General features: G+C 39.9%; 1 protein-coding gene across 7 annotated transcripts in view; it reads left to right on the forward strand.

Moving 5' to 3' along the window:
* Positions 1-3,508: 3,508 nt before the first annotated feature.
* Positions 3,509-27,955, forward strand: part of LOC110964390 (alsin-like) — a 29,359-nt gene continuing 4,912 nt past the window's right edge. Inside the window, exons 1-40 of one of the 7 annotated variants that reach the window (XM_051959038.1) lie at positions 3,509-3,717; positions 4,356-4,517; positions 5,273-5,433; positions 5,900-6,124; positions 6,830-7,020; positions 8,047-8,079; positions 8,174-8,374; positions 9,154-9,272; positions 9,383-9,612; positions 9,841-9,928; positions 10,256-10,437; positions 11,745-11,910; positions 12,164-12,260; positions 12,536-12,613; positions 12,797-13,018; positions 13,576-13,747; positions 13,866-14,061; positions 14,997-15,062; positions 15,416-15,575; positions 15,766-15,897; positions 17,084-17,212; positions 17,577-17,600; positions 19,307-19,377; positions 19,719-19,785; positions 19,922-20,100; positions 20,616-20,681; positions 21,023-21,121; positions 21,439-21,603; positions 21,975-22,086; positions 23,187-23,264; positions 23,468-23,604; positions 24,268-24,420; positions 24,951-25,065; positions 25,295-25,452; positions 25,845-25,943; positions 26,104-26,286; positions 26,464-26,509; positions 26,639-26,700; positions 26,854-27,003; positions 27,319-27,415. In XM_051959038.1, coding sequence (XP_051814998.1) covers positions 4,498-4,517; positions 5,273-5,433; positions 5,900-6,124; positions 6,830-7,020; positions 8,047-8,079; positions 8,174-8,374; positions 9,154-9,272; positions 9,383-9,612; positions 9,841-9,928; positions 10,256-10,437; positions 11,745-11,910; positions 12,164-12,260; positions 12,536-12,613; positions 12,797-13,018; positions 13,576-13,747; positions 13,866-14,061; positions 14,997-15,062; positions 15,416-15,575; positions 15,766-15,897; positions 17,084-17,212; positions 17,577-17,600; positions 19,307-19,377; positions 19,719-19,785; positions 19,922-20,100; positions 20,616-20,681; positions 21,023-21,121; positions 21,439-21,603; positions 21,975-22,086; positions 23,187-23,264; positions 23,468-23,604; positions 24,268-24,420; positions 24,951-25,065; positions 25,295-25,452; positions 25,845-25,943; positions 26,104-26,286; positions 26,464-26,509; positions 26,639-26,700; positions 26,854-27,003; positions 27,319-27,415 — 4,929 coding nt within the window. In that variant the 5' untranslated portion in view covers positions 3,509-3,717; positions 4,356-4,497. Of the gene's footprint in view, positions 3,718-4,355; positions 4,518-5,272; positions 5,434-5,899; positions 6,125-6,829; positions 7,021-8,046; positions 8,080-8,173; positions 8,375-9,153; positions 9,273-9,382; positions 9,613-9,840; positions 9,929-10,255; positions 10,438-11,744; positions 11,911-12,163; positions 12,261-12,535; positions 12,614-12,796; positions 13,019-13,575; positions 13,748-13,865; positions 14,062-14,996; positions 15,063-15,415; positions 15,576-15,765; positions 15,898-17,083; positions 17,213-17,576; positions 17,601-19,306; positions 19,378-19,718; positions 19,786-19,921; positions 20,101-20,615; positions 20,682-21,022; positions 21,122-21,438; positions 21,604-21,974; positions 22,087-23,186; positions 23,265-23,467; positions 23,605-24,264; positions 24,421-24,950; positions 25,066-25,294; positions 25,453-25,844; positions 25,944-26,103; positions 26,287-26,463; positions 26,510-26,638; positions 26,701-26,853; positions 27,004-27,318; positions 27,416-27,955 lie in introns of all 7 variants that reach the window. The other 6 variants (XM_051959037.1, XM_051959040.1, XM_051959041.1 and 3 more) reach the window with 6 other exon arrangements.

The following is a 27,955-nucleotide window of genomic DNA, read 5'->3' on the forward strand; positions in this document are numbered from 1 at the left end:
AGCATTTTACGATATCCGTCCGCATACAGTTGGTTGCAAATACATTTGTTGTAAATATGACCGTGGTTCTTACTGCCTCATTTATAAATAACTCTACACCACGTAAACAAGTCTAGTATTGAAACCAATAATTTATTTTCAAATTTGCATGCAACAAATTAGCAAACTTGACAATATGAACTCATTGTTGATTTTCCAACAGAACACATTTACTTGAATCACGTGAAGTTTATTTCTTAAATCAAGCCTGTGTAGCTTCTGCAAATAACACCTCAGCGTGAAAAATGTATGAAAAGTAAAATGAACCTTGTTTCTTGTCAAATACAACTCAAAACAAGATCATTTCAAGATTGTTTGACTTAACAAGATATTAAAGATGCATCGTCTTAAAACGAGTCCCTCCATCTTTCTGAAATTTCACTTGTTAAGTGAATTTATCTTCAATTAAGCAGGATGAGACATTTTGACTAAAAATAAGAGACTGAGGAAGATTTTGCATTTTTGCAGTGTGATCCGAGACCTCTTTTTAATTTCTGCTGTTTTACTAAATACAGAGACAGAAGCTGTGATTGTCCTCAGGAACGGCATCGCCTGGATTGTCCACCCTGAGCAAGAGGTAGGTCTTTGGACTCCTTTTGATCATATTTCCCTGCTTAGGTTTTTGACTCCATCACAATGTGTCATCAGAACTCTTAAACAGTTGTCATATGTTTTGGTCCTTCAGATGCCAGAAGACTGCACAGCAGCAGGCATGACAGCAGAGGAATGCAACAATGGAGACAATCTTCAATCGGAGCTCAGAGTGGACGTTGAGGATCTCGTTAAATGGCTGCTGAATCCTGAAGGGGGACAGAGACTCTCCCCTGACCAGGAGTCAGGCGTCGGGTCTCCTCACGGCACTCTTTCCACCAGATCATCTGTTGAAGTCGACCCAGTCGATTCCAATGAAGACAGTCCCGCAGACCAGTCTGACAGAGTGTCCTGGTCCTGGGCCCCGTACACCTCAGCCTCCTTGACGTCTGTCTGCAGTTCAAATGATGAAACCAACTCCACAGTCTCCTCTGGTCATCCTCGAAACAAGCTGCTGAAGAGGATCCAAAATTTCTTCGGCAGAATCAGGGCGACTCTTTGTTGCTGCTTCCGTTCCTCTGCGGAGTATGAAGTAATAGGAGTGCCAAATCAAAATATAAATAAATAAATGTGGAAATATAAAGAGAAATAAATAAATAAATAAATAAATAAATAAATGTGGAAATATAAAGAGAAATAAATAAATAAATAAATAAAAAGGAAAATTTTGTCTTTGCTTTTACCTTTTCTGTTTTTTCCTTTTATTTATTTATTTCTCTTTATATTTCCACATTTATTTATTTATTTCCCATTATATTTCCTCAGTCCACCAAGAAAAGGAAAAATGCAAATCAGTTTGCTCTGGGCGGGGATTCTGAACACAGGAGTCCTGCCTGACACCAGCTCCCAGCACGGCTGAAGTGAAGCCATGTCACCGTTGAGCTTCGGCTTATTCTGCCACTGATAAGAAAATAAACATTAATTTACCGAATTAGCAGCGTCCTTTCAGTGTCTGATGGCAGAATAAGCCGAAGCTCCACGGTGACATGGCTTCACTTCAGCCGTGCTGGGAGCTGGTGTCAGGCAGGACTCCTGTGTTCAGAATCCCCGCCCAGAGCAAACTGATTTGCATTTTTCCTTTTCTTGGTGGACTGAGGAAATATAATGGGAAATAAATAAATAAATAAATAAATAAATAAATGTGGAAATATAAAGAGAAATAAATAATTAAATAAATAAATGTGGAAATATAAAGAGAAATAAATAAATAAAAGGAAAAAACAGAAAAGGTAAAAGCAAAGACAAAATTTTCCTTTTTATTTATTTATTTATTTATTTATCTTTATATTTCCACATTTATTTATTTATTTGTTTATTTCTCTTTATATTTCCACATTTATTTATTAGAGATGTTCAACTTTATAACTGAATTTAATGCAGAAATAGCCTGAACAAAGCAGTTTGAGTTTAACTGAACAACAATGTCCACTTTCATATTCTGTGGTTTTAAATGTGATTTAAAATGAGTTCAGATGAACACATTTAAACATGTAGCGGTGATGATGAAGGTTCTTGAGTCTAGAAGCAGATCTGACTGTGATTCTCTTTTACAACAACAAAACTTCTCTGACAGATAAAAGCAAACTGACCTGGTGTTACAATTAATGGAAAGAAAAGGTCTAAATTCTATAGCCCATGAAAAACATTTGCAAGGAGTCACAGGATTTTGTGAAGTACGCCACACTTTTGAAGTACAGTAAACGGTAAATGTTGTGTAATGACTATTGACATGTAGTACTTCTTACTGTAGTTTAGATTGGAAAAATAAGTTCCCAGATTATGACGAAAGTGAAGATGAACACTACAATTATTACATTTAACATGCAGTACAGATAAGTTGAAGGAAGAAAACAGTCCTCTCCCCTAAAGGTAAAGTGACGACAGGCCTTTCCTTCTTTTAGTGCTTGGAAAACTATATTTGAAGTTCGAAATCTTTCCAGGGTCACTGTCAAATGAACCTCCGCTGTTGATGTTGATACTCTAATGTCTCATGTTCACTGTGAGGATCTTCTGAGTGAAGCCAAAATTAGGAAAACATCTGGTTGTGAAGAAGGAGACTGAAATGACGACATACTCAGTGAACCACTTGATTTAACTTTCACTTATGGGACAGACCAACTCGTTCAACAGTTTATCATTCTCTGTTCTTAGAATTCCCAGGTTCCATTTATCACCTTTCACTTCATCTCTCCTGTTGTAGCAGAAATACAATATAAAAAGTACACGTTGCTATTATTTATAACAGATATGCAGTATTAAAACATCAACACATTCAGGGCAGGAGCTTCATTAATACCTTTATAGCACATTTATAAACTACTTCACAAGTCTGAACTGGAACAATGTGTAAACACATAGAATAAATGGATGAAATGAATAATGTGTTGCTGACAAGACAAGTAGTATTATGAAGAGAGGAGCTGAATCTGCAGCATTATTCTTATTACTGGAAGTGATGAAGGACAGAGGACTCTTCAGACAACCACAGCTGGATGTTCCTGTTCTCTGGAGCTCTCAGTTGACATCATACCAGATGTTCCAGACCACAGCTGGAAGTAAAAGACCCTAACAGCGAGGAAAAGATCTCCAAGGTTCTTTCATTCCAACTGCTGGACCGTGATGAATGGACGCATCGGGAAATGAATGCAACACAATAGAGTGTTATATTTTTGTACTATTTTTAATCTTACTATGTTAGAACAGGTTTACCGCCTGAGGTGCTAACTTACACAGTAACTTCAGCTACAATAGTATAGGTCACTGCTTTTACATGTAATATTGTACAGAAGTGGACATGAAAACAAGTAATTCACGTTTCCCATACAGTCTATGCGCACCAGCAGCAACAGGTGTGGCTGCTCCGTCCTGTTTGTCCCTGTCCGGCCGCCGTCCCTGAGTTGCCTCCCAACAATACTGAACTGTCAGTCGACTTCTGCTTTCACTGCACTGCACTGATTTGAACAGATTCAAAAAAATGCCATAGCTCGGCGTTTATGCCCTGACACTTCCACACGATTATTCGGACTTATTCCGAGTTGCTGCTTCACAAATCTCCGTGCCTTTGTCCCGACTTCAGACTGGTGGTTGGTAAGTTTAGTTAGCTTCTTTAGCAGGGGTAGCATTTAGCTAGCCAACTTCAGTTTACTAGCTTTATCCGCAGTTACAGCGATGACACACGACCTCCAGGCGAAATTACAGTAAATGTGTTGCGTGTAAAGAAGCTGATAATAAGATACAAAGCAACGAAGCTGTAGTTCGCGTTCTCACATGGTGATAGCACGTATATTTGTCGATAAGCTAATTTATCAGGCTGGGTGAAAGTAACTAGCTTTCGTGGGATAAGAGGCTAAGCGTTTGTGTGTTGCATGTTTCCACACTTAGAGAAACAGGTGAGTAATGTCTAGACAGGCTTTTTCATTATATGAGATTGATGTTTATTGTAATAACACTACCGTGCAGAATGCTGAGAGAATTTACATGTAAATGATAACTGATGGTATTCAATGGTAATGTTCGCAGCATACTATAATGAAATAAAAACACTATAAATGCACCGCTTTCATCTGCAATGCATTTATAGAAGCAAACATAATGAGGAATGTGGATTTTTCTAACCCTGATCCAGAGCCATCTGATATGAAAACACCTTGTGAATGTTGTACATAGCAGACTTAATGGCATGTCAAGTAACAAGGTGTGCATATGTTTGTTATTTTGGCAAACAGGTCTTTCACAGGAGCCAGATGAACCAATGAGGTGTCAAAGCAGCTCAGAGACTTGGTTAATTCGGTGTGAACAGAACAAACGCCTTTAAAAAATGTTAGCAAAGTTGCCTTCAGTGTGCTGGGAAATGGAGAGTCTGAAGTGATGGAAAACCAAGAGGAAAGGTAAACACGTGGAAACAACATTCACGCTTTCTCCTTTCTTATTTTATGAAGCTTCGATTGACCAGTGATGTCTTCCGAGTAGTCAGTCACTTTTGTGTATGTACCAGCGTTCATTAAATTCATGCCGTACAAAGCTAATTTCAATCTTTCTTTTGTAATGTTTGTTTTTTTTCTGTGTTTCTATTCAGCCACTTCAAAAATCCTGCATCAGTCAGAGTCTGCTAAAAATGTTTTATTGAGCGTTGAACTTTCACATTTACTGGACCTTGTTTTTCATAATCAAATTAAGATCTATGACAGACTGTTGCATTGACTTGCAGCCAATCAGACCCACGTTAGACCAGAGTTGTGCCTCAGCTTTGTGGTTCTGCACTATGTGGGTGTCCAGCTCAGTGTGAGTGTTGTACACACTGTAGTTGTTCAGTCATTTACAGATCTCTTCTCCTCCTTCAAAACATAACTACATGTCAAGGCCTGCAGATACTGAGCAAAGCATTTTTGGTTGACAGCTGAATGAGATGGAGTTTAATCCATCTTTCAGTCATGCTTGTGCCACTTAGTCAAAGCTAATCTCCACACTAGATTGCCAGATTGTTTTTAGGCCCAGCTGCTGGTTTCTACGTTCAAAGTTTGGTGCTGGTGTTCAGCGTGGTTTAAGTTTGGACAGAATGTGTTCAGGCTGACAGTTGGTCACATATTAACCCAAAGCCTGTTTGAGGTTATAATAGTTATACATCTACGTGTATTTCTTGCAGCCCTGCAGACGAGCAGGCATTCACACCACCAGAGCGAGGACTTCTCCACATCTGGCACTCAGCGGGCCGCAATGAGCAGCTCTGCCCAGAGAGAGTGTTGTTGTCCAGGCCTGTTCTGCAGATCGCTCTGGGAGAACACCACGGTCTGCTGCTGGCACAGGGTGAGTGTGTGTTTTACCCCTGTCAAACATGCACTCTGTTCCATTAATCTCACAAAAACTAAACGGGTCGTCTGCAAGTAGGAATGCACAACCTAGTCGCTCATCCATTAAACTTGTGCTGGCAATCTTACTAGCTTTGGTACCATTTCCGTATCACTTTCAACAAGGCACAAGTGTGAGCTGAGCCGTCATAACAGATAGACATGCATTAACAGCGGTACTTTAAGTTGTGTGAAGTGAATATTTTTCCACATTGCAGCATCAGTAATATTCCAAAGACACCACAGAGACGCTTTATAAACAGTTTGACTGCCAAAATCCCAACCCCTCTTTTTACTCACTTTGTTCTGCAATTTCAAATCAATTAAACAACAGAAAGAAATATCTTTTATACTCAAACCTAAGGAGTGTTAACTTCTTTTCAACTGCATTAAAGCATTTCTACTCAGTTGTTGCTGTCTTCCAGGTGGTCAGGTGTATTCTTTCGGAGAGCTTTTATGGAGAGACCTGAGCATCCCAGTGTCTGCTCCAGTGCTGGAGGGTTCTCTGCTGGGGAAGACGGTGGTCCGTGTGGCTGCTGGTGGTTTCCACTGTGGAGCTCTGAGCGAGCAGGGCAACGTCTACATGTGGGGAGAGAATACTGCAGGACAATGTGGGCTGACTGAAAGGGGCACGGTCACTAATATCACTGGTTGGTTAGCTTCTGTCTTCATGTGCCATCGCTGTTACTCTTCACTATTTGTCCTTCCAGACCACTGCTTGCACTTCTTACTTCTGTCTTCCGTCAGTACGTCGATCCATTCTTTATTACCGCCCGGCAAAACTGCGTTTGCCGGAAGGTATTGTTTTCACCTGCATGGTCTTGCTTGCGTGTTTGTCTGTAACACTTTGGTTTCCGCACGATAACTCGATAAAATATTGATGTAGCCTCACCATATTTGGTACACAGCTGTACCATAATAACACACAGGTCAAGTTCGAATTTGGTGACCGTGACCTCATTTTCAAGGTCACAGGGGTCATCTTTGTCCCCGGGCAGTCCAAGTTTGGTAAAACTTCTTGTTCTTCTTACTTTTCTTTTTTCACTTCCACAATTTAATTTGCCAATCATTCTTCACTTCCTTCTTCCATTACTTTTATCCATTGTTGAGAATTTTTGCTTTTCAGGAGGCTTTCGTTTTTACTGTATGTAATTTTTAATTTTACTTTTCCTTTCTGTGGTGAATGCAAATATTAACCTTATCTCAGCAGATTCTAATAGCTACACTGTTGATTGCAGATATGATAAAATCATGGAATTAGATTATTGTTTTTTTCAGTCCAAAAAGAGGCTTCTCTTTACATTTGTGTTAGAATTCTGATTACTTTGATGCAGCAGACATTTCTTCTGTTGTAGTTCCCGAGCCATTCCCAGTCAGTGTGGTGGACAGTGAGGTTGTTCCTCCAGTTGTGGTGCGGGTCGTGGATCTCGCCTGTGGACGAGAGCACAGCCTGGCTCTGTCAGCCCAGAATGAGCTGTGGGCGTGGGGCAGTGGCTGCCAGCTGGGCCTGGTCACTAGCACCTTCCCTGTGTGTAGACCACAGAAGGTAATTTTGTTAAGTTGCAACTTGTCTCTGTCTGAAAATTTTTGCTTACAGAGAGATATGGGAACCTCCAGAAGGTCCCAATTTTCAAAAGTTCACTCACAAAAAGTTCAGTGTTTCCTTGAAACCTTAGAATTTAATTTTTTTAAGAATACATACCTATTAAAGTTTGTTTATATATAATTTTTTTCCAGTTTATTTTGCTGAATATAGAGTGGTGGAAAAAGGTTTTCGGACATCCCATACATTTGCATGAGCATTGCTTTAAGAATCACTCTTAAGTGCACTCTTCCAGTGCAGTTTCTTTTAGTACAATCACAGCCATACTAACAAAATCTTTAAAAAAAATCCAATATAAACTTAAAATTGACTGGTTCCATAAAAATAAGAAATTTTGAGTATTGGGTAATTTTGGTGGAATTTAATTTTTAGTTTTTTGTAAAAAACAAAAAACAAAACAATATTATTTGTATTTGTTTGTTTTTGTCTAATGCAGCCACACCTTTTGAAACACAGTAAAGTTTTTTCCACGAATATGATAATATTTGAGATTTTAAGGGTCTCCGGAAACTTTTTTCCACCACTGTACAAGCAGCTAACTGTGTATTTCCAATCTTTTTCAACTGATATGAGTTTAACCCTTTAAGCTTCAGTGTACCGCCGGCGGTACACCTACTAATTTGCATAGGAATTTCAAGAATGTCCGACGGGTGCAAACGCGATTATACAAACACTATACACCGATGGAAAGCTTAGATTCTCATGAATCCGCCGGTATAAACCACTTTCAGATGCGATTACCACAGCGGGTGAGAAAAACACATTTGTCCGACAAAAACAAATATTCATCCATCCGTTCTCTATACACGGCTTCAAAGCACACAGCGCGACTCACAAGCTATTGTACATGTTTGTGTGTGGACATGTGAACAACAGTTAAATTAGAAATGTACAGTTTTAGAACATTTTGAAAGTACTACATTTTAATTTTAATAATCAGATTTGTGATCATTTTGATTTTTGTCCCAGGTGGAGCACTTGGCAGGCAGACATGTGATTCAGGTAGATTCTCAGAATCTTCACTGCTACATTAAAACAAAAAATATATATATTTTGTTCTGCTTGCAGTGTTAGTGACTGTATTTAACTCCAACAGGTGGCTTGTGGAGCGTACCACAGCCTGGCCCTTGTTCGAAGTTTACCTCCTCAGGACTCTAATACCCAGAATCCCCCTAAGAAGAAGGAGCGGGGCCAGTCGCCTCACTACTCACTGACAGAGAAGGAGGAGCTGTTCACAACCGACGACGCTCACTACTGTCCACTCGGGGTGGAGCTGACTGACGCCATGAAAAACGAGGTAAATATCGTCTTACTAGAAAAAATTTAATAACTGGTGGTGAATACTGCGTTCAAAAAGTAGATAAACTCAATGTAAGAAAATAGCGTGATATTTGTCAGTATGTGCTACACAAATATAACAAAACAAAGATATAGTCAGGTGAACAAAGATGAAGGCAATACCTTTGATTATTTGCAGTAGTTACATTTTCACAGGCCAAGGTCTTGGATATTCTAGGCATTAGGTAAACTGTTGCCTTTTGTAGTTAGAGTCTTGGGATGCAGAAGAAATAGGCCGGTATAAAGACCTTAATAAGAGCTAAATCATTACGTTCAGACAACAGGGTCAGAGCATCTCTGAAAAGGCACAGCTTGTGGGGTCGTCCTGCTCAGCAGTCGTGAGAACTTAGCAGCAGTGGTCTGAGGAGGGACAAGCCATGAAGTGGTGACAGATTGTGGCTGGTCTGGTCTGCAGTGGCTCCAGCTCATACCCTACAGGACTGGAGGGATCTGTTGCTATTGTCTAAGTGCTGGATATCATAGGGTGGCCTTCAGACATCTTGCCTTAGCAGGTCAGAGCTGCTTTGGCGATATACAAAATAATATCCAGAGGTTATAATGTTTTGGCTCATCAGTGAACAGTTTTTCCAGCCTCAACATCCCGCTGCAACCAGAACTATATAATTGCAGCTTCTAGAGTCTGTAAAAATGTTTCAAATAGACTTATAAACCAGTGATTTCCATGATCTCGTACCACAGCTATTAGCTGTTTCAGCCCTCTTTGTTTTGCATTCGCAGGCCTCCCCCAGAAGGCCCAGACAAAGGCTCCATCCAGGGGGAATATCAGCTGGCAGCAGCCCTGGCTCTGGAGCCAGTTCATGCTCTTTTTCTGAAGATGGCAAACTTTACACTAAACAGTATAGTATTATACCTACTTCTTTCTTTTTCATTCATTAATCTTTACATTTTTCTTTTATTTTTTCTTAGATATCTCTCTTTTTCCATTTACTCCATTGTAAAACTGTAGGAAGAATCTTCCAGCTGGTGCCAGTCTTGAGCCTGACGGACACTCCATAACCCAAACTGATGGCAGTCCTAAAGCCCGCTCCCTATCAGGGTGGAGGGCCAACAAGAACTCAGGCTTCAGTGATGAGCTGGAGCTTCAGAACCTCCTTGAGAAACTCTCTGGTCATGCGTTGGAAGCGCATCACACTACATGGACAGGAGATACTGACTCACTGAGCAGCCACACTTCAGGTTGGTGGTACTTGTTCCTTCTTTTGTTTACCTTTGATGTTATATTTAATTCATATCTTTATCCTTGTTTTTTCTGTTTGTTGCTAGTGTGTTTTAATTTTTCCTTCATTTGTTCTTTTGTTTGATTCTTTGTTTCTAAATTAGTTCTTTGCAAATTCAGTATTAAATCTGGTTTCTTTTCCTTCTGCCTGTAATGTTTTCTTCTTCTTCCTCCGTTATTGTATCCAGATGACAGCTATGTTTCCTCAACTCCTTCCAGTGATCTGTTGACTTCAAGTTACAAAGAAGATTCATCTATTCGGAGACAAACCAATAAGTAAGACTAGCTTGAGTCGACAGTGTAGCAGTTTGTTTGATCAAGAATTTTAGGCAATGTGTTTCAATAATCTTATGTTGCAAAACTGTTGCACAAAACTACTAAAATAGCAGAAAAACACTTCTTATTTTATTTTATTGAAGTGATTCCACTTGACCTCACTGTGCAGAAACCCAGAAGTCAAACTTAGCTTAAAGAATTTGGAGTAATAATTGTCTGCTAATGCAGATGCCATCTCTACAAACTTAATTATGCTGATTTATTCCCATACAAATGAGATTCTGACCTGTGTGTTAGCACCTTGATCTTTGACCTTCTGCCTTACAGTAGCAGTGGAGCATCAGGACCGTACTCCTCTTCCCCAGTGTGTTTGGAGGAAGTGCGGCTGTGTCTGGAGAAGGAGAAGCTGTCACTGCAGGGTCAGAAGAGCTCCAGTCTCACAAATATACACCAGAAGGGAAAATCAGCAGCAAGCAGGAGACGCTCACTTCCTGGAACACCCACCCACGGTAGGAATGGTAAAGTGTGAACAGCTTAACTGTACTTCGGGGAAATAGGTTTACCGGTATTTGCTTTCTTCATGAGGGTTAGATGAGAAGATCGATAGCCTTAGCCCTAAATACGCAGCAAGGAGACTGTTAGCTTATCATCAAGACTAGAAGAAGCTGTTCACCAAGAAATAATTAAAGCATTTAACTCCCTGAAAAGTTACAACTTGTAGTTTTTACAGTTCCTTTTGTGTTTGTCCTTAACAAACAAGTTACAACGTGTTCTTCAGAGGCGCTGGTATGAGTGTTTGAACTGCGCACAGAATTAATTAGGGTTTTTGTCAGTAGTTGTACTGTTCCACATCATTATTCCTGAACATGACTGTACCACTGCACTCTGCTACTGCTGGCAGTTAAAAACATTAGCAGGATCACTGAATGCATTCCTCTGTAAACTTGCAGCAGCCTGGCGAACAAAGAAGAATATAAATGATATCTACAGCAGAAATACACAATGCAGGTTCTGCCCATGTTTGCATTTCACCTTGACGCACTGAACAGTAATAGCTACTTCAAAACCGTGCTTTATCAGATCAGATAAATGGTAAATAAATCAAGATCACAGCCTGCGCAAACTCGCATGTCTACATTATTGTTGTCATTTTGCATCAGCCACAAGAACCTTTCTTTCTTGTAACGTAGTCAACCATGCAGTATCTCGTCACTCAACATATCTGCAGCAGAATGTATGAAATTCCACAAAGTCTGACATAGGGCTGAACATTTGACATTTCCAGGAAATCAGTGATGAGCAGACACATCAGACTAACTTCTCGTTTTCTGGTTCTCCACAAGTTTCAGGAGTGTAAAAATGAAAGTTTCTCATCAGTCAAACACAGATCTGTTGTTGTGACTTACTGCTCAGTGCCACTTACCTCAACTCAACAGCTTAACTCAGCCCACTGCTGGTGATTCTGGAGACATAAGGTTTTTACAAGTTGGTTCCAGAGAAGCTCTCTAAGCCGTTAGGGTGTGTTCATACCAAGCCTGCGGGGCGTGGTTTATTTATGTTTGACTGTGTAGTATAAATAATTTTGGCTGATGGAGTACTGTAGTGTGAAGTGTGATTCTGTGTGCAGAGAGAACACAACGCTTACAAGAGTTATGTTATACATCTTTAGAAGTTTTACTGTTGTTGCTTCTGACAAATAAAGTCCATTTACTATCAAGGCAAATGCTCAAATGTAACTGTATGTGATTGTTTGGGATATTTTGAAAAGCACAATGTCATCTAATCTTTAATTTGCTACCATCTGCTTTTCTTTCAGGGTCTCCTCGGAGACGGCGCCCGTGTGCCTGCAGGCCATCCTCTGGTCGATCTCAGCCTGAAGCACCAGAGGAGGCAGACGACGGACTTCCATCTCTGGAGACAGAGGTGTGGAGCTGGGGCCGCGGCTCTGAGGGACAACTTGGTCATGGAGACCAGCTCGCCAGGTCTGCCACACACACATATGCACTCTCATTCTTAAATGCTCAATAAAAAAAATTAAGGAAAAAAAATATTCTTGGAGTTCTTGCCACTGATATGTGGGCTGGCTGTGTGTGAAGATGTATTTGTAGTCATTTTATGATAGAATAATAATAAAATGTTCAAATAAATGTCTTGAAATGCATTTAAATGTGCAAAAATCACAGGAAATAAATGACACCCACACGACCAGACTGAACTGTGTGTTTGTGTGTCCAGACTCCAGCCATTGTGTATCAAGTCTTTAACAGGCGAGGAAGTGATCAAAGTTGCTGCAGGGTCACACCATTCACTGGCTCTCACTGCTCAGTGCCAGGTAACAAACACACACACACAGCTTCACAACTACACAATTTATAGTGTATGGGAGGCTTTTCCTTGATCATCACAAATACATGCCTTACCCAGAGCTTAACCCGGTTTTATGTCAGTTTCACCTGAAGCTTAAAATCTAATTTCACAGAACACTCAGTAAATATGAGAATTGTCTTCAATGTTCTCATTCTCGTGGCTTTAAAGTCAAGTTGTCTCATCAGACAGGACTGCATGAGGATGAAAATCACAAACAGCAGCTCTCCTTGTGTGTTGCAGGTGTATTCATGGGGCAGCAACATGTGTGGACAGCTTGGTCATGTCAACAGTCCGGCCACGGTGCCTCAGCAGGCCAAGGTAACGCCATCTGTCAGTCATTCACACTTCATTTTTGCATTTCACTCTGCATTTTTGCAAAAGATTTCTGACAACATAGGATTGGAAAGTTTAAATACATGTCAATGCCAGCATGATCCATTTTCAACAACACAACAAGGTAAATGTTGTAATGCTGTGCTGTCTTTTGTTTCTGGTCTACAGCTGTCTGAAGGTCTTCGTGTTTGGAGCTTGTCGGCCGGTCAGAGCCACTCCCTGCTCCTGGCTGATGGAGACTGTGTCCAGCCAGTGCTGCTGTACTGCGGCCAGCAGCAAGAGTCAATGTCAGCGCAGAGTGAAAGAGGACAACAGAGTCGGAACCAGAGGTCCCCCAGCAGGGTGGAGAGTTATACAGTCAGACCCACCCTGCTGCCGTTCTGCATCGAGGTTTGTATGTCAGAAACACAGCTAAGCCCTGACAGTGAGGATGATGATGGGTGCAGCATTTTTCCCATCGAACTAGTGGAGCGTATTTATTTTTATATATTTATCATTGTTCAGTATGGTTAAGATACACAAAAGTAGGCTTATAAAGTTATTTGTATGGTAATGGAAGGAAACTATCTTCAGAAAACAGACAGGCAGTCAGTCCTAAAATGAAATGACAGCTGTTATTTCTAAATGTGGCAAACAAAACAAAAGCTGAGAACACAGACGAAGCATGAAAAACAATGAAGAAAAAAGAAATCATGAGAGTAACAGATTAACAAACATACACATTTACATCACCAAGGGGATTTTAAACTTTAAATGCGTGGTTAAAAAAAGCGTTTTGAAGCCAGTGTTATTTGTGGATGCAGTTTTGCAAAATAATTTCAGCAGCGATGGAAGTTCTCTCCACATTCTTACCTTAACCTTGACTATACCTACACCTTACCTTACTTCATCTAACTTTAATTGTTACCTAAACAACACTCTGTGGGTTCTTCTGTGTCTGTGTGTAGATGGGTTACATTAGCAGTGTCTACAGCGGCGGTCAGACCTGTGCAGTGCTGACCGACCACAACGTCATGGGTTTTATCTCTGCTATCCATGAGCTGGCCTCCAGAGAGAGACAGTTCTACAGCTGGTTGAGCGACATCAGGAAGATCCTCCTCACTCCGATGCGCAACAGAGGTGGGAGGATCTCTGTAGTAAAATACTAGTGAAATTACACGAGCATGATTACAGCGCCTGATAGCAGATGCATCAGCGTGTGCTTGTATGTGTCGGTGTTTGTGTGTCTCCTTTACAGAGAGTGTGTGTCCGGCGTTAGGCGAGCAGTGCACTCATCTCTTCTTCTCGCTCTGTGAGAGTTTTGTTCACTTGAGCACCCTGATTGGTCGACACGCCACGTCACTCAGCTACTTCCTGCATGATGCGCAGGGCCGCGATGTCACGTCTCTGCCCTTGCTGACACACACTGAGTTTTTCCTGGACACCTACAAAAAGTAAGGTTGTCATCACAGAAAAAGCTCCTGAATTTTCATCCTTCCTTCCATGCTTATGTTTTTGTAATAAATAAACCATTTAATAAGATGTTAAGCCTCGCTGTACCATTTGAAATGGTGTATGGGTAATTTTAAATTGATTTTTTTGGCTCATGTTCCTTTTCTTATGGTGAATATTTTTATTTTTTACTTTTACATTATGTTGCAGTAATTTCATTTTTGTGTCTTCTTTTGTAATTTATTTTTTCATTGTTAAAACAAATTCTCAGTATCACTCAGTGTTAGTGTTTGGTCTTCCTGCTTTTGATGTTTTTCATTCCCTTGGTTTTGTTTTATCTTCTCTCTAAATTAGTTTTTCACCCACTTCTTTTCTTGTAGTAGATTAGGTGTTTCTTTCTGAAACAATACAATTTTCTCCTACAATACAAGTCAACTGAAAAGCTGTGGTTGTAAATATTTTATGTGTTCTTAAACTTTAGAAACTGCAAATAAGGCTTGATTAAATGGCAGCTTTTTGTTTTTGTGTTAGATTATTTGACTCAGTTTTAAAGTAGCTCATTCAAAACTCCATTTCTGTAGCAACAGATGCCATTTGCTCGAGCAGTACTGTACTAGTATATCACTGTATATGTTGTTACGAAGCTTGTTCTTTTAGCTTTATCATTCATACAGTTACTGATTTTATACAGTTTAAGAAGCAAACTGGGAAAGTGGGACAACATTTCTACAGCAAATATAACTAAGCTTACACAATTTCTGTTGACATCAGAGAAAAGAGTGGAAAAAAACATGTTTTCATTAGTAAGAATACCTCTGATGTGAGATAAAGCGTAGAAGCAGTTTTTATCAGGGACTTAAAAGTTCACTTGATATTGTTATGTGAATTAAAAGAAAACCCCTAATTAAAACCCCTCTCTCTCATTCTAACTCTCTAGGTATTGTTCTGCAGTTGGTGACTTCCAAGTAATGGGCGGCTTCCAATCACTTCATAAACTCTCACTGTGAGCTTTTTTTAATTTATTTTTTTCAAACTCACTGAAGTAGCACTGCTCGTCTCACATGGCCTTGCCCCAGAGAAAACACAGACTCCTCATTTGCATTAATGAAGCCTCAGCAGGGTTCCAGCAGCAGTGTCAATTAATTGGCAGCAAATTAGAATGAGCAAATTGGCAGGAAAAGATACGCTGTTGATGTTGATGATCATGCTCATACTAAATACCCAGTTCTTCTGTATTTTTTCTTTCCTCAAAGCAAACTTTAAGCATGCAGCACATCCCAGACACATGATGATGACGGTAATTAAGTCCTAAGAGGGTCTTTGTGTGTCTGTGCTTTTCTCTGCGTTTCTGTCCAGTGAGTGTTTAGGCTCCCAGTGGACTCGGCTCTCTCAGCTGTGTGTTTCAGACCAGTCTGTCAGCGGTGATGTTGATCTGGTGTCACTGCTGTACTGGCCTCTGCAGCAGCTCCACCAATACAGCCGAGTCCTGCTCAAATTAGCGTCCTGCTATGATGTGGTGAGGATAAAGCGCTCTTGTCTTTTCATGCCTCTTTTCTCTTTGTGCTGCTGCTCAAACACTACTTTGATCTTCTTTCTTTTTCTCCTTCTCCTTCTCCCCACTTTTGTGTTTTTTCTAATGATTTACTGGTGTAATTTGCTATAAGATACTGCCTCATGACTGCCTCTCCCTCTTTGTCTCTCCATAGTTAACTGTAGAGTATCAGTCGCTCCATCAGGGCTGTAGTCAGTTTGAGTCTCTGTCTTCATCGCTGTTAAGAAGGAAAAAGGAGGCCGACGCCACCTTCGTCTTCTGGAAGACTCACTCTGGCAAGACCACTGTAAGCACACCTCTGTGTTATGTTATTATAACGTGCAGTTTGTCTTTTGTGATAAACTAAAGCAAAATGATGCATTAGACAGTATGCTCTTCTCTGAGGTCTCAAACCACAACAGCAACTGTGCTGGTTTCACTGCTCAGAGCTAACAGCGTTCCTGGCAGGACTCTCTAAGTTTATTCACAGAGAGAGAGTTTCTTTGCTCTGGACAGTGTCTATGAAGCATTTTTGTAATCCCAGCTGTCTACTGACCTTATCAACAAGCTTTAACAGTCAAACACTCCAGGTCAGGAGTCCCTAAACTTTTCAGCCTCTGACCCCCAAAGCATTGTTGCTCTCCACTGTCCCTGCAGGTGCTTGAAGCATACTAATGTTACACACAGCCACAGACATAACGACAACACAACAACCTGACAACTAAATGGTATTTTATAATATAGGCGAGTAGCAGAAAATGAGTCATAATAATCTCCATAAACCATAGTACTGAATAAACATATAATATGTAGAAGCAGCGTTTTTTGTTGTTGTCATTTGCAACAATTGTCAGTAGAATGTGCTGTTTGTAATTGTTTCTAGATTTTATTGGAGGTCTAGAAATAATCTTGCAACCCCTCAATCTAATTTTGGGAAACGCTGCTCGAGGTTATGTTCACAGTTCATGGTGAAAGTTTAAAACTGCAAGTGTCTTAAGGAGAAGGTACACCTCAAAATTGCACAGAGTGGTAATGTATTTGTTAATTTATGAAAGGTAAGCGTGAATGTGCGCTATATGTCTGTGCTGTCATAAAATGCTCCTAAATGGAAGGAGATGCAGTTAGCAGCATTGATTTGCAGGTACATTTAATTTATTATAGGCTAGTTTTTCATAGTGGAACAGAAAGTCTCAAGGTAGTAGTTTGTAAATACATCATGTTCCTCTACTGAATCTGCTCACCTGGGTAACAGAGGCAGAATTTCAGATAAAGTATGCCAGGCAGTATTATCAAGACTTTTTTTGAAGAAATCGTTTGTGAACATTTTTGCAGGAAGCAGGGGGAGGGAGAGACATGCAACAGAGAGCAGGAATTGAACCGTGGAAGTTGTGGCTATGTGGCATTTCTGTAACCATTTGGCTACCAGTTTGTCATATTAGAATAATTGAAATTTCCATGTGTTTTTTTTTTCCTTTTTTGCTTTTGTTCTTCAGGAGGTTCTGCGTCTCCCGCGGCGTCGTGTGGTGTGTGAAAGCAGCAACAGATCTCTGACTCTTCAGAATGCCGGGCGCTTCTCCAGTCACTGGTTCATACTGTTCAATGATGCACTGGTACACACACAGGTACACAGAAACACAAAAAGTCTGTACATATTTAGACAAATGAAGGCATTTTCTTCTTTTTGTTGACAGTATAAATTCATGGTGGACACCGTTCATTCTTTATATACTTAAGCTGATACGTAATAAGATTTGCCAGTAGTAGAAGGGAGCAGAGCATGTTGGAATCTTTTAAAAGCTTTTAAAATCAACATTGCATTATCTAGCAATGTACACGAATACAAATTGTTTAAATACTGAGACACCTCGCAAGATCTTTGTTATGTCTGGTTCCGATCAGATGTAGCCTCCACCGGTTCTGTGTGTTTCTCCATATTTACTATTATTTGCAGATGAAATTCACATGTTGTGTCTTTCATTCACTCAGGGTACCATTCCCTCTCAAAGCTTTGTAAGTATATCTGGCATTAGTTTACCTAATGTCACCTCCAACCAGTTTATTCTCAACTTGAGCTGCAGGAGCTTAGGTGTGCTGGTTTCTGGTCAGTGCTTCTACTCAGACATTCTGAATGGGATTTGAAGACAAATAAATAAATGCAACACAGGACTTTATACGTGATAAAGATGCCAAGATATCCAAAACCCTTTTATCTATGTCTCCTTTATCTGCTGGCTACCTGATTCAGGTAGTTCCAGTTTGTTGTTATATTCGAATGCCACTTCTTCATTTATTAGCTTCACTTTGCTAAGAGTACTGCAACTAATAATTCTAAGAATTTTTAAGAACTCTGTGTTTTTCTGGATATTTCAAATCATTTGTCTACTGCATATATACAAATGATTGCAGAATCAATAATAAATATTGTTTTTTGTAATATTGGGGCCTTTAGTTGTGCAGATGTCCTGTGTTAACATTTATTTCATGCATGTTCTTCTGATGGCTAATTCTGTCTGAGTTGAACTTCAGCTGCTGCCAAACAGACTGCTGTGTGTGATTTGGGTTTAGAAGTGTTTCCAACCTTAGTTAGTGGAAAAAACAGATGAGCTCATAGCTTCAGTAACTCATAGCATGCAAGATGCATCTAACTGCTGGGTTCGAGCTTTAAAATGCATCTGAGCCACTGGATAACATCACAAGCTCCACAGAAGAAGACTTTAACTGTCACAGATTGGTGTCTGACAACTTCTTCATACTTGGAGCATCAAATATTTACTGTTACCTTGTTCCTGTGTGCGTTTCCCTCACTGCCTTGGGTTTGTTTTAGCATAGAACAGTTTGCTGTGGAGGCTCCTTACTGCCTACTTAGGTTTTGTCTTCCCTTCTGTTTGGTGTGGTGTGTTAAAAGACAGTGATGAAACCTGTGCACTTTTTTTTCTCTCTTTGTGGTTTTGGGTTCACGTCCTGTATTGTGAATTACAACTCTGACAGTGTTGATGCTGTATTTTGCATGCATTTGCCTTCTTAATTTTCCAGTTCAGTTTTGTTCAGCAAAAACAGATATTAGGCTAAACTAAAGGGAGTGTCTTTTACATGTTTTTATGCATCATCAGTAAATCTGAATTGCATTAAAAATGTATCGCATAGCATAAAACATAAACAGGAAGCCTTGTTTCTGCCTGTAGTAAAAATCACATTGGATGGACTTAATTTATTGAATCTATGCTGTGGAAAATTAGCACAAGACAACATGACGTAACACAAAGTTTAATTTTGTTGAGTATCTCCTACTTTAGTTTAATTTACTTTGACTAATTAAACACAATTGATGTGGAGAAATTAATTAACTACCATAAAACTTAAAAGGCTGAAGAGGACGCTATCAGATTATTGTAATAGAGTCGAGAAATGGTGCACAGTGACATCTTATTTATCTCGCTAAACTTTTTCTGATCCACGCATATGTAAGACTGAAATTACACTTACAGTAATTTGTGTAACTTCCCTAATTTACAAGCACATAAGATACCACAGTTGTGCATTAAGAGAGGCAAATCTATGGTGCTCAGCCTTATTACATGAACAATCTGGATGTGGTAATCTCTAAAGATGTACGTTTTGTAACCTCAGATGGTGCGATGTTACTTGATGTGGGGGATTCCAGAGTAATCATGAAGAAATACACTGCTCTTTCTCTTTTTGTTGATTTGTGTCTGCAGTTCTCCACACATCACGTCTATCCTCTGACTTGTTTGTGGGTGAAACCAGTTACTGAAGACAGCAACGGACTGTGAGTTTGTTGTTGTAGACGTCCAAAATATAAACAGCAAAGCTTGCATGGTTATTGCAATTAAAATGCAGTAGTTGTGACCGTACAATCAATAAAACAGTGGCATTTCAAATAAGTAATAATGAACATAAGGCATCACACCAACCAGTTACCTGCCAAACTGACTGCAGTCAGTGTAGCGTTTAAGGAGTGAAGGTCAATGTTTGTATCACATATAATATTGACCATGGGATTTACTATGGTTAGCTAGCCAGCTTGTTCTTATTGACTTTTCACATCTAAACACTTAGAACTTTTATACAAATTAAGGTAATTATTGTGATGGTTTTGCATATTTTCAGCTATGCCATCAAAATAACATGTCCAGAGGAAAGTTTCACCCTGGTGGCCTCAACACCGCAGGAAAAGGTGCGTCAATAGTTTACACACTTATCACTTACTCATTGTAGCTTTTTGTCAAAGTACAGTTGGTACTGTGAAAATGTTTTTAAGATTGTTTGACATTGGCATTCTTTTGTTAAAACGTTTGCATCTCTCTCTACAGAATAAGTGGCTACGATGTCTTAACCAGGCGGTGGATCAGGTGCTGGGCGGTGGAGGTCAGGGGTCATCGCCTGGGTTGACTGCAATGTCTCGCACGGCCTCCTACACATTCACTGGAGACGAGCGATTCAAAGACGCTCAGTACACCGGGAGCTGGCTTGCAGGCCGAGTTCATGGCAGGTTAGGGAGCATATTTGAGTTTTTTGTGTGTGTGTGAGGTTCACTGTGTCCTGAAGAATGTTTGTTTATTTATATTCATTTTTACATAAAAAGCATAAATGATACATATCATGCATATCTTAGTGCTGCCATTGCTTTTTGGCATTTCCTTGAAACTTTTAGAGCATGTTGAAAATGTTCCCTGTTTATACCTGTGATACCACACAGTAATTTTATACAAGCAGAACCTCTGCTAGAATACATTTAGTTTCAGGATGTTGACAGTGGTTTCAGGTCTGCCATCAACTCTCAAGTCAGTAGACATTTGCAGGGGCAAAGAGGAAGACAGTGCAAATGCATGAATGAACAATAAAAGTATGTTTGGCAATAGTTCTGGTGGTTTCCAGCATTTTTGTCTCCAGAATTTGCTTATATGAGCAGTTATGTTGAATCAATTATGTTGTAGCCACATAAAGTACAAAAAAAGCAGAAATAAACAAAAATAGTTACATAGTATTATATGTTTTCCTTCACAGAGGAACTATGAAGTGGCCTGATGGACGGATTTACACCGGGAACTTTAAGAATGGACTGGAGGATGGGTGAGTACATTCACCTGGTTTAGAAATAAAGAATAAAGAGCTGGCTGCTGTGTGATTCTGTTCTTGCCAGTATGAAATTTCTTCTTCTTTTTTGAAAGACACGTTTTCAGAAGAGAAAATATAAAAATTCTTGTACAAACAGAAAATACCAATTATGTCTAACATATATATATATATATATATATATATATATATATATATATATATATATAAAACATATTCACTCCAGTTATATTTCAGAATCTGAAAGCTGATGTTTTTTTCTAACTATGACTGTGTGAATAACAACAAGGATTAAAACTTTGTGTCAAAAATTCTCTATAAATGTTATTTTTTTCTAGTTATGGAGAGTGTATGACACCAAACAAAGTGCTGAATAAACCAGACACCTACCAAGGACAATGGAGAGAGGGCAAGATCCATGGTTTCGGCAAGTACAAGTCAGTACACTGTTTTCTGCAGTCTCTTTAGTTAGATAGAGAACATAGGACTACAGACCTGTACTTAAAATATACATACCTATACAGAGTACAGAGGTTTTGTTTTCATCATCCAAGTCACATTGCAAATCACAGACATGTCTGTTGTTCAGTGGCAGTACTTGGCACCAAGTCACAAAGGTAAAAGCAGTGTTCAGTGTTTTTTTTGTTTGGTCACAAGTTAGCAGAATTGGAGCTGGAGTAATACATGACGTCTCATGACAGTTTGTTTTAAGTGGCTTTCATCTGTATGTGTGTATTTATGTCTGTGTGGTCAGGTATGCCACTGGTGAGGTGTACGAGGGCTGTTTCTGTGATGGCCAGCGCCACGGTTACGGCATGCTGAGCTCCGGTAAACTGGCCAAGACTTCCTCCAGTGTTTTCATCGGTCACTGGGTCCAAGACAGGAAGACCGGATACGGAGTCTACGATGACATCACCAGGTCTGAACCATGGTTACACCCAGAGACGATGGGGAACAGGGGACATTTCTTATTGTTTAACTTTAAGCTTGCAGAAAGACTATTTTATACCATCTTACAATATCAAGGAAAGAAACACTTGAGAGACAAAGGGATCGAGTGAATACAAAACATTAAGCAAATTTGCATGACAGCAAGAATTGAGAAAATCCTAGAGAATGAATTGTGTTGTCCTCCTAAAAGACACAATATGACTTTAACATTTTAGTAGAACTTCAGTCTAAAGCGTTTCAGTGTAAACTTATACGCAATATGTTTTTTGCCTGTGAAATAATTTCATTATCAGAGACACGCTGCTGTCATTAGTGCTTGATCTCATTTGTTTTTTCCAGAGGTGAGAAGTACATGGGACTGTGGCAGGACGACCAGCGGCATGGCAGCTCTGTGGTCGTCACTCAGTATGGTGTGTACTATGAAGGGACTTTCAGAGAGAACAAGATGAGTGTAAGTCCAGCTTTAAAGATTTACTAATCATATGTCTGTGTTTGGATGTACGGAGATTCAGATGCACAACTGTCTGCAGAGAAATCTTATTTATTGATGAGGTAGTCTGTGTGTGTAAGCCATTATATTTACAATGTGTACTGTGTCATCATTAAATCCAAATAAAAGAAAAATGTAATATTTTTTTGCATCTACATATATCAGCACAGACGGCTCTGGATTAAAACATTTTGATAAACAAAACTTACAAAGAAAGAAGCAAATTAGGTGTGTGAACAATTAAAATCTATAGTTATCTTTACACTAATCTCAGTTAAGACATTAGTATTATGATTAATGATGCACAAGTAAATTGTTTTCGGAAATGTGTTTACAAGAATAAATACAAAACCTTAAATGATAGATTAATTACAACTTTAAATGTTAATCCTCCCACAGTTACCAGGCGCAGGCTTCCAGTATGATGATCAAGCACACAGTGCATTTTAGACCTAAATTACTGCACATCTTCAAAAAGTCTTCATCCAGCATATGATCTTGTAAAGCTTTTGGCAAAGAGGGAATGATTCATATTCCACAAACACATGCCAAAGACGTCCTGAGCTGCTCAGCTGATTGTGTCTGTGAATCACAAACCACTCAGGTTTCAACTTGTGCTGTGCCTCCTGCTTTCCCATAAGCAGAATTTGAAAGTGTGCCACCCTCACTTCTGCATCCATTAGATGACAAATTCAGATTCTCCAAACATGTGCTGACCATTTGCCACAGACAATAAACAAAAACTGAAAACGTGAAAAAGGATAAAATAATCAGAAAGCATGGGGGTCTGTTTTAGGACATTTTACAACAATTGCAGCAGTGCGGTTTTATAAAGCATCTTTTCTTGGAAACTCCTCTGAAACCTAATCTAGATGGTGATGCCAGATGTTCCTGAATCAGTGTGTCCCAAATGTAGCTGATAGAAGCTATGTAAAAAGTCCCAAGTCCAAGGCTGTGGCTACTTGTAGTAGACAGATCTGACATTGTGGAAGAATAGAAAAAATGTAGATAAAATCTGTGTACATCTAAAATGGTTTGATGGAGTTTGTGTCTCCTGGCAGGGTCTAGGTCTGTTGGTGTCAGAGGACGACACAGTTTTTCATGGGGAGTTTTCTGACGACTGGACTGTCAACGGGAAGGTAGAAGATATCAGTGCCCTTCTATCCATGTGTTCTTGTTTGATTTTTCTTTGTGTCTACATAGATATTTAATCAATGTTTGATGCTCTATAATTTTACACTTTTATGTTAATTTTGCTGTAGTTACCAAAATTTAAAAACCCACTAGTACAAATACAAGTCATTTTAAATAATTTTTTCATACGTTCATTTCTCGTCTTCAGGGTATTTTGTCCCTCTCTAACGGTGATTGTCTGGACGGACTGTTCAGTGGAGAGTGGAGCTCTGGGCTGAAGGTGGTTGGGATGTACACCAAACCAGGCATTTACGAAACGGAAAGCAAAGAGAGAAACAGCATGAAGTAAGTGTTCATTTAAAATGTCTTTATGGAATTGTATGTTGAGCTGATCTTCAATCTGTGTCGGTTTTGTTTCAGTATGTTTCTGTCCGTGATATTTCATGTTTTATTTTTGCTTCTGGTGTGTCTTAATCCATTGTAAGTAATACTGGCATGCTGGTGTGATGATTAGATTTTAAAGTGGGGGTAGGCAGTAATTTTTGGCTTCATTAGGCAAAAATACATAACATTTCAGCATATAGTAATTTTAAATTGTTTAAATTTTATGGAAACTACACTTCTGCACCTCCATTTGACTTTTTTGTGATTGAACACTTTTTTCAATCTTGGAGAGTGGCCTCATATTCTCTGTTGCACAAATGGGTATGCATGTTTCAGTCAGAAAGCAGAAAATCCTGCAGGAAAAGTTTCTATTCCTGCAGTGGCAGCAACTCCTGCCTACACTACAGAGCAACCAAAATAACAGCAGACAGATTTATCTCACCTTAGACTCGACTGTGGCAGTTAAAGGTAATGTTTAGCTACGTAAAAACCTGCATGGCATGATAAACTTCTGGGCTTTTCAGATTCCTGCTCACCTCAGCTTTACGACAGACTTGTTATAGTTTAATGCTAATGCTGTGTTTGCTATTTTAATAAATCTGAGAATGTGTGTGTGTGCAGCAGGCTGGGTCAGTACGTAGTGCCTGCAGCTCAGCGTTGGATCTGTGTGTTTGATGAGTGTTGGAGCCGACTGGGCTGTGAAGCTGCTGGTAAAGGAGACAGAACTACAGCCTGGGAGAACATCGCTGTTACTATAACAACTGCACGACGACAGAGGTATACACACATACAACACAGACTGTACACACTGGGCAGCGTTTTTCTTTGGGCTCTGTGCTGCCACTAATTGAGCATTAAAGTCTCAGCTTTGATGTAACAGCAAGGTTAAAGTTCACAGAATCATACAAAAAGGAACTGGTAGAGCTCTGAACAAAGTTTGATGGACAGATGAATTTAAACCCAACATTTGGCAGGATTATAGGAAGAAAAAAGAAACAGTTGATGATCCAAAGCACCACATTTGTCAAATATGGCGCTTGTGGCAGTTAAACTGCCATGCTGGTATTTATAGATACGTGTTGAATGGGTTATATACGCCACACAGATAAAATTTTGTAAACCTTTTCTAAATAGAGCTGAGACTTTAATGTAATGTTTATTTTAAGTTGAATGTGCTGAAGCTACGAGCCTGAAGAACAACGATGTAACTTTCCAAATACTTGCAGCCTGTTCAAAGGCACTAAGCCTGTCTTATATATACAGTTGTCAACTTAAATAAATGACTCTGTGGGTGTGTGTGTTTGCAGCCCAGACCTCAGCAGGTCTCATAGCAAAGTACTGGAGAGTTTGGAGTTCATTCCTCAGTATGGAGAACAGGTCACCACTGCAAACTATGACAACATACGAAGATACCTCACCAAGGTACATGTAACTGTTTGTCTGTGTCTTTCTCCCTATATTGACATTGAATTGCATCAGTCAGAGTAGACTAAATGCAATACATTTGGCAAATGAGGAAAGGTGAAGGTGGACCCTCTGTTAGTGACTGATACTAGCAGTACCTCAAGAAATGTAGATATATTGTCTTTGTCCTGGACTGCCACGTTGTATTTAAGTGTCTTTGTAAATGTTTGGCCTTGGTTCATGCCAGGCATGTGAGACGCCCCACCACCCTCTGGGCTGGCTGGTGGAGACGTTGGTGACGGCCTACAGGATGACTTACGTCGGTGTGGGATCAAACCGCAGGCTGCTCCGGCAGGCTGTCCTGGAGGTCCAAGCCTACCTTACACATTTCTACAGCATTGTCAGGTAGATTCACCTCCTCAGTGCTGAGCTTCTGTAGGGCCTCAGGTTGACTCTCTGTTTTCATTAAGGCCTCACTGAGACTAGAGAAACTCACCTGGTTTCTCATATGTCTGCTTAAGGGGGATGTTGGGAGGGAATCTGACTACTGCTTTTACATGACAACTCTCAGGACTCATCTCTGTTCTACATTTATAGTTTTAGAATTTATATTAACGTGAAAAAGAAACCTCCTCCTAACAGATTTGTTAGCACACCTCAGGCATCAAAACACAGAGAAGAACTTCAGAATAAATGAAATTAAATAACAGTGCATTTTTAAATATAGATTTGGTTCACTGAGCCTAAAAAATGTGATTACTAAGTTACTAAATACCAGCGTAATATCGTGTCTGCAGGTTTCTGTTTCCAGAGTTACCAGAGGATGGCGGTATGATCCCAGAACCTCCTTCTACTCCAACTAGAAGTAGACAGAACTCTAACAAAGCAGAACAAGGGTGAGTGTCAACACGTACACATATTATATAAAAATAGACCTAAATACAGTGAATAGATACAGCAATTAGAATAAACGATGATTTAGTCCCAACAAGACACATTCCGATGGATCAGTGAAACTCTTCATGTCCTTTTTTTCTCCTCCTCCTTGTTGTCCAGCAGTGTTGTGGTGGTGAGCTGCTCCTCTCTGCTCCTCCCTCTGCTGCTCCCTCGGCTCTATCCCCCTCTCTTTACTCTGTACTGCCTGCAGGAGGAGCCAGAGGAGGCCCAGTACTGGGAGCGCATCCTCCGACTCAACAAACAGCCCGACCAATCACTGCTCAGCTTTCTAGGAGTGCAGGAGTGAGTGTGTGCATGCAGCAACACAGTCTCTAAGTGGTGTTAACATTACTTTTTTCATTGTTGGTAACAATCTTCAATACCCAAGAAGTTTCCTTACTTTGAAGCTAACATTTCTATGATTTATTTTGTTGGTTTTGTATTGTGTGTTGGAACAGTTATACTTTTTCTCTCTTGTAGGAAGTTCTGGCCGCTCTGGATGTCAATTCTAGGGGAGAAAAAGCAGGTCTGATATATATTTTTTTCCTACTCGTACAGTATTTTTTTCTCATTTTTTTTAAGTGACATGTGTGTGTTTACAGTCGCAGCTTCTATGTTGTTCTTTGTAACTTATTTCTCTTTACATTCATCGCAGATTGTGTCCAGCAGTAAAGATGCTTGTTTTGTTTCTTCTGTAGAGACCCTCCAACAAATCAGGTAGCTGTCATGTGGCTTGAAATGACATCTTTAATTAGCAATGTCACTGAATCAGACCTGATGCACCGTCAGTACAAACAGGATGCTCATGTACACCCTTGGAGTGAATTAATTAAATGGATGTTATTAAAATGTGTTCTCCTCTGCACACAGCACCACATTCACTCCGTCAGACAAACTAGTGGTCATTCAGAAGACGTTTGAGGAGCTGACTCTGGAGGTAAAACCTATGCTGGATGGTAATTTCCTCTGGTGCATGGATGATCTCTTCCCACTCTTCCTTTACGTGGTGCTCAGAGCGAGGTGTGTTATCACACGTTCACACACGTACTTTGTTAGCAGATGTACAAATAAAAGTAAATGTCTTTTAGTCTCACTTCTGCTGTTGTTCGTATCACATGTTTGGATTTGTGCTCATAATTAAATATGCGTCCAGTTTTTGGAGACATAGTGCAACAGTGGTTTCAGCAGGAAAATGAAAAACTCACTGCGAAGAAGACAGATGACAAATCTATTCAATTTAGTTTATATTAACACTACAGCTAAGGAGCTTCTATATAAAACTCAGTGACACTGCAGGCTGGTGACATGGTGGGTTTTTGCTGCTCTGCACTCCAGGATCAGGAACCTGGGAGCTGAAGTCAGTCTGATAGAAGATTTGATGGATCCCAACATTCAGCACGGAGAAATGGGACTGATGTTCACGACACTGAAGGTGGGACCACATCACACACAAACACACAAATACGCACATAGTAACACACGTGCACATGGTGAGGACTTAGAGAAAGAGATGGTTTCACTCCATACTCATGCAGTCATTTGTGTTTGTCATTTCTCTGTCGTTCTTAAAAGCAAAGTTGATTGAGCCTTTTTAGTTCTGCAAGTCCCATGAATTCAGGACTGTTGGGTTCCCACCAAAAACCAACAGCTCAGCTTTGTTTTTAAAGCTGATTAACTCTAAGTACCCCTGCCTTAATATCAGTGATAGAAAACCTTCTTGTTTTGCTGCAGACTCCACCCCTAAAGCTTTGGAAAGTACTTCTCTCACAGCAGACACTTTTCTTTTAGCATCTGGAACTAACATACATGTAGTCTTTTTATTTTTACTTTCAGCGCGCACTGATGCATGCACAATTGGTTATTACTTAGTCATATTATTGCACCTTGAACTTTCACCCTCCTGCTCATTTATCCCTGGTGTCTGTAGAGCGGTGTGAGCTGTCTGCTGTTCGCTCTCTCAGCAGCTCAAACT

Source organism: Acanthochromis polyacanthus, chromosome 14 (assembly GCF_021347895.1).
Source record: "Acanthochromis polyacanthus isolate Apoly-LR-REF ecotype Palm Island chromosome 14, KAUST_Apoly_ChrSc, whole genome shotgun sequence".
Lineage (NCBI taxonomy): Eukaryota > Metazoa > Chordata > Actinopteri > Pomacentridae > Acanthochromis > Acanthochromis polyacanthus.